The following is a 6,000-nucleotide window of genomic DNA, read 5'->3' on the forward strand; positions in this document are numbered from 1 at the left end:
GCGGCTACTTGGTAAATAAAGGGTCCTTTAGGACCTTGAACACTGATGTCTCTCTGATGTGGAGAACAGATTACTTCTTTGTTCTGTTAGCAACATGTCGGGCAGCAATAAAGTGAAAACAGAATAACTAACTGAACATATCATAAATAATCATAAAAACAGCTGGTTATCAGTGTGAGAAACATGCTCTTTACAGTTTCACTTGACAACTATATGCTGATTTTTTTTCTAAATGAGAGTTTTCATCAGTTCTCACAGTGTGGTATTTTTCCCAGTACAGGTAGATCATATAAAAATGTGCAGTCCACACAGAGAACAAGTGCAGAGCTACAGGGGCACACCTGACACTTTTTATCCCTTCAACTGAGAAAATATTTTATATTTATATTTGACAATGTCAGCATGAAGTTGTCAAGAGAACACCACTGTGCTGTTATTGTCTGCATTTCTTGTTGCCTCTTTGCTAAAACAAGTCATTTACTAAACAAAACATTTTTCTCTTCATCCACAGGCTGCACTTCCTCTTTTCTGGGAGCTCAGCCAGAAATCATGAGTCATTTTCAGCAGTTTAATAAAATGGATAAAGAAGAAACAACATTTTTATACACATGTAAGCATAACAGGTCACTCAGAGGAAGTGTTGTTGTGATATTATTTTGATTAGTTTTTAAAGCACCAAAATTATTTTACACACATCAAACTGTACACAGCAGAAAAGACACAACCTACAGAAACAATCATTTTGATCAAACACAATTTTTTCTCTTTCATGGCCTCAGGGATGACATGAATCACACTGTAAAATCTGAACAATGACTATACAGTTTTTGTGCATCACAATTTGGCAACAAGTAATGTAATTAACATGAAAATTATTAATTCTTATTAATTCTTATTATTAGTATTATTATTATTATTATTTGTTGTTGTTACTGATATGCAAAAATATGCAATAAAAATGTAATACAGTAAGCTTTAAAGATCGCAGGTAAAATCCAGGAGGAAGTGAGTGAAAGATAAATAAAGATTTTTTTTTTAATAAGACTGAAACAAACTCACAGAACCAAATCATGAAATTGTGTCATGATGGAAACAATGTCCCACACCATCCAACCTCCACTTATTACAACAGAAATAAACACAATAAGATTTGAATACAAAGATGAACCATATTATCAGTCTTCTGACATTAAACCAACAGCATGTCATTGTTTAATATAACTGCTGTTGATCTGGATGCTGGCAGTTCTCTAAACGTTGTCAAAATGTGCTGAGTTGGATTTTGTTGCTGATGTTGTTCGTGAGTCTTGAGTTTTGTTGAAATAATCTTTTTATGGACCTGAAACAAAATCAGAACAAATACGACTTCAAAAATGAAAAACAAAGAAATAATGGTGCCAAAGATGTGATGATGCTTTCTGACCTTTTACACTTTCATCCTTTAATCACACAGAACTGATCTCATCAGGGAAACTTACACTTTCCCACATTTTAGCTGCATGTGTGTTTGAAATTTAAGGAGGCTCATTATTTTATTCAGACACCACAACAGAAACACAACATAACTAAAGAAAGTCGTGATTCAGCTCATCAGTTTTACAAAACTCTGAAACTTTAAGAGTGATGTCACACATTTTACTGCACATGTAATCTGATTACTAATGATTCAGTGTGTGTAGAGTTCACATTTGTACCTGAGGCTGATTCAGGATTCACATTATTGTAGTCAGAGCTAGGGATGGGTATTGATAAGATTTTCACGATTCCGATTCCATTTTCGATTCTGTTTAACAATTCGATTCTTTATCGATTCTTTTTTTTTTTTTTTTTTTTTTTTAAAAGGAGAACACTAAGGTCGATTAGCTTAGAACTTTGTTTTATATCTTCTCTTTGAACAAGATAGAAATTTAGGAGTAACATGTCCTTACAAACCCAACAGTGAGATCTTAAGAGATCCTTAAGAGATCCAGCCTATGGCTCTTCAATGGGGTGTCACGGGGTCCCCAGGAAAAAAAATTGTAAATGTAAAATAATAAAATAAATATTCTTCTGTAGCAATTACACAAGAATATCCAGTAATGTCCCTGCCTACAATTAAACACATTCACTTACCGAAAATCGACCGTCTCACACTTCTGGGTGCAAATGGGTGCAAGCCTTTTACCACAAACTTAGACACTGCTCGGTGGCATTCGTATATCCTGGCCTGAAAGGAGACGCTAACGGTAGACTGCAGCGAGAACTGCCAGCATCTGAGCCAACCAATTCGTCGACTCCTTCAAATGCGGCCGACAAATGCGTCCTTCATTTCCCCGAATTTGAAGGATGGGTCGGGTGTGTCCTTCGTGGCCAACCATATCCCAGAATTCATAGCGCGGCGCAGCCAAATTTCAGCTGCCAACAATTGCGGCCGCTGCTAAGTTTTAAAATTACTCTTATTAATCTTTCTGGGTCACAAAATAAACTTCTAACATATTTTCAGGCAAGAAAGAAGCTGTGTAAATTTCAAATATCTGCTTGGTTTATCAAGACATCGCATATTTGCAAAAGTGCGCCGACGTTTTTGGAGACGTCTGTTAGCCACCTGCTGGATAGCAAGCCGGGGGGTTCAGTGGTCACTCGAGCCGGCGAGAGCAGCGGAATCACGGCTTCGTCGTTTTCAGACCGCCGCTCTTTCGCTACTCAGGTTAAACATGACATATAAGTCACTCGGATAACTTAAAAATGTAATTGTTTGCCTTTTTTCGGTGTTTTATTGGTTCCGGAGTAAATCGGTTTGGCTGAGATCAAAGTTATTAGATTATTAGATTAAATAAAACGTTATTAATCTATCTGGTGGGTTCCTCCGGGATTTTCACACAGCTGAATAAACGTCAAACAGAAAACTGATTAAACAGAAGTGTGAGACTGTCGAGAATTTACGCCAGTGTCCTGTTATATTTTAGATAGCAAGGAGCAGACGGCCAAGTTTATTAAACTCCACCGAGACAGCGGTGACGCAAATCTGAAGGCTAGACCGTTCCGTTTCACAGCCTCGCACTTCCGGCCTTCTCGGTCTTCGAAGGACCCAGCCCACGTAGACCGCGAAGGCCGGGTCCTCCGAAGGATGCAGCCGACGTTTTGGAACACAGCTTCTGTCTGTCTCTCTCATCATGGTCGCCTAAATGCACACTAATGGCAGGTTTTGTAATAAGGCAGATCGCGCTAACATAATATGCGCTGTTAGTTGATTATTTACCTGCCGCATTAACGGGAGAGGACATACAAACGTTACCGCTGCTGCTGGGTTGAGATTCATGAGTCCGGAGCGGAATTAAAAACACGACATTCATTTAAGGTCATTGCGTGTTTTGTGAGCAAATGCTTTTGCATATTCGTAGTGTTTCCTCCCTTAAAAGAAATATCTACTTGCAAGTATAGAGATTGACAGACCACGTGACTTTCGTGCATTGCATGCCGGGAACTCGTGGCAAAACAATCCAAGTACCTGCATCAAATGCAAGCATTTGCAGCACCGCAAAACGTTCATTCTTCGGTTCCAATGAATTCTTGCTTTTTCTTTGCCCCCCAAAAAGGTATGTACAAAACGAAGGAGAACAATGCCGGTCCGTACAAAGACAGACTTGATGAAAAGACAAAGAAAAGATACGAGGAAAAAAAATCAAACCAGTGAAAGGGTCAGACCCTTACGAGCACACAGAGGGACAAAATACATTAGCGTGCTGCCCAACTTTCACCACGCTTATATTTATAATTATACGGTTCTTGGAGTGAGTGCATACACTCATGAAGTTTAGTAACTTCAGGTCACTGCAACAAGCCCAGGTACAGTTTACCGACGGATGGGTACAGGACCTTGAAATGCACCGTGTAGAAAGTAAAGACCATCGTACATATTTACCAGTCTCACAAATCGTCTTCATAAATACACATTCGTTAACCGTTTATTAATAGGACCTTTGAGCTCAATGGTAATTAATTAGTAGTGGAAATTATTTCTGGTAGCATCACAGAAATGTAGCAGTGACAATAATATTGTATGCTGTAATCGTAATGGGCAATTAGTGATACAAAACAACTGTTTTATCCTGTGAATAAAAGTATATGTTTTTGTCAATGTACCACAATAACAGAAGCGAAACGCAATATTGTGACAGGACCAGTGTTGGGACTAACGCGTTACAGTAACTACGTTATTATTGTGGTAACGAGCACGGTAACTAGTTATGCCAAAATCAGGAACGCGTTACTCGTTACTGGGATTTAGATAGGGTCGTTACTCGTTACTTCGTGTGGTGGCTATCGCGGAGCTTCCACAGATTCAGTAACATTAGCAAGTGGTGGAAGCCAGCAGGTGGATGAAGGAAAAGGGACGCAGAAGGAAAAGAGACCCGAGGCGGCCGCCGGTCCAAGTGTGAACTGAACTTCAGGTAAGAAGTTATGACCTGCAGTCTCTCTGGGTCAGATATAAACCAAGTTTAGGTGGAGTTTATTTTCGTTATTCTGACTTTTTCCGTACTGCGTGCTAGCTAGCATGACGGAGTTTCTATACAGCTGGGTGGGTGCTATGAAGTTAATGATGTTGAACTTTATTTTGTTCATAAGTTATTAGAGTTGCCAACCATCCCGTCTCGTATTCAGAGAAAATATTACACGTTTCTTATTGAGGTGAAAAGGAACAGTTTGTCCCGTAATTCAGCTACAATGAAAAAGGCACAAAGCTGGAGTTATTCTGTGTCTTTGCTGCACAGCTGCCTCTTCCTCTCTCATCCTCTCACCCTCCCTCTCCCATTTCTACTTCAATCATGAAACTGATCAATGATCAGCTGATCATCTTTTCTCTCTTGTTTGTTTATCGCCCACTTTGCGCCGAAAGAGGAAACCAGCGGATGTCGCGCTAAACAACAGCAGCACGTTTAAGCTTGATCAGCTATTGTTAGAATTTATTTAATATTAATTTCTAGTATCAGCTGATGTTTGCTGGAGCCACAGCTGCAAAAAAGCTGCTGGTCATGATATGGTTTGGATATCTGGTGAGAGGGAAACATGAAGATGAAACCAGGAGATGTCCTTACTGGATCATCAGAGCTGAACAGGTGATGGAGAAACAGGTTTACCTTTTAGGTGACATGAATGAGTTGAAGGGAAGTTATGAACTGTTTCTGAGAGACAAATAACCCCAGGATCCTTTTTTAGGTAGCTGACAGCTGGTAACTGTGCAGGGGCGGGTCTAGCAAAGTGTTGCCAGGGGGGCATGTAGGGCATTAACAGGGAAAGGGGGCCACAATGAAATACTTTTCTTTCTTATTCTCATTTAAAATGTCTAGCATTTAAAAAATAATTATCTGAATCTTACAACAAACGATTGATAGATTGATGCATATATACCATCAAAACAGTGTTTATTTTCATTCAAAGGCTTTATGATTTTTCCTATAATGGTGGGCCGGTCTCTAGTCAAAATGCCCAGGCCAATTTTTTGTCCCAGTCCAGCTCTGTATGCAGCTCATCTGCAGTCTGGTGTTGCCTACATCTTCCTATTCAGAAGGCAGAATTTCCGAGTTCTGAGTACAATCAAAGCACCACAACTGCAGTTTTTGTGTTGGATGTAAAAGGCGCACATGACACTGTGACGTAGGCTAGAATCATGGCAGCAGTCAATGACGGTCCAGGCGTGGAATTTCTCTCGTGGAAATATGCACGTTATCATATCCTTTCTATTGGTAGGTGGCACAGTGCACTTGTGGCAAGTAAGCAAGCTAGAAGACTGGCAAAGTTATGGAAGCAACACATTAACAAGAGAATTCTGAGTAAAACCAAAGTTACTTTCTCTTAAAAGTAACTCAGTTACTTTGAAAGTAACGAGTAACTTGAAGTAACTGAGTTACTTTTGAGAGAAGTAACTAATAATGTAACTAAGTTACTATTTTAAAGTAACTTACCCAACACTGGTCAGGACAATTTACTATTTATGCACAATAAACAAAGGAGCATAGCGCG

The 6,000-nt window shown here is 39.5% G+C and overlaps 2 protein-coding genes across 2 annotated transcripts in view; both read right to left on the reverse strand.

Annotated features, from left to right (window-relative positions):
* Nucleotides 1-6,000, reverse strand: part of LOC143416667 (uncharacterized) — a 96,963-nt gene that overhangs the window by 23,213 nt on the left and 67,750 nt on the right. The window lies entirely within an intron of this gene.
* The window catches only part of LOC112429837 (uncharacterized), a 12,515-nt gene continuing 6,670 nt past the window's right edge, over nucleotides 156-6,000 (reverse strand). The window contains exon 9 of the mRNA XM_076879631.1: nucleotides 156-1,339. Coding sequence (XP_076735746.1) covers nucleotides 1,332-1,339 — 8 coding nt within the window. The 3' untranslated portion in view covers nucleotides 156-1,331. The remainder of the gene's footprint in view (nucleotides 1,340-6,000) is intronic.

This window comes from Maylandia zebra, linkage group LG3, assembly GCF_041146795.1.
Source record: "Maylandia zebra isolate NMK-2024a linkage group LG3, Mzebra_GT3a, whole genome shotgun sequence".
Lineage (NCBI taxonomy): Eukaryota > Metazoa > Chordata > Actinopteri > Cichliformes > Cichlidae > Maylandia > Maylandia zebra.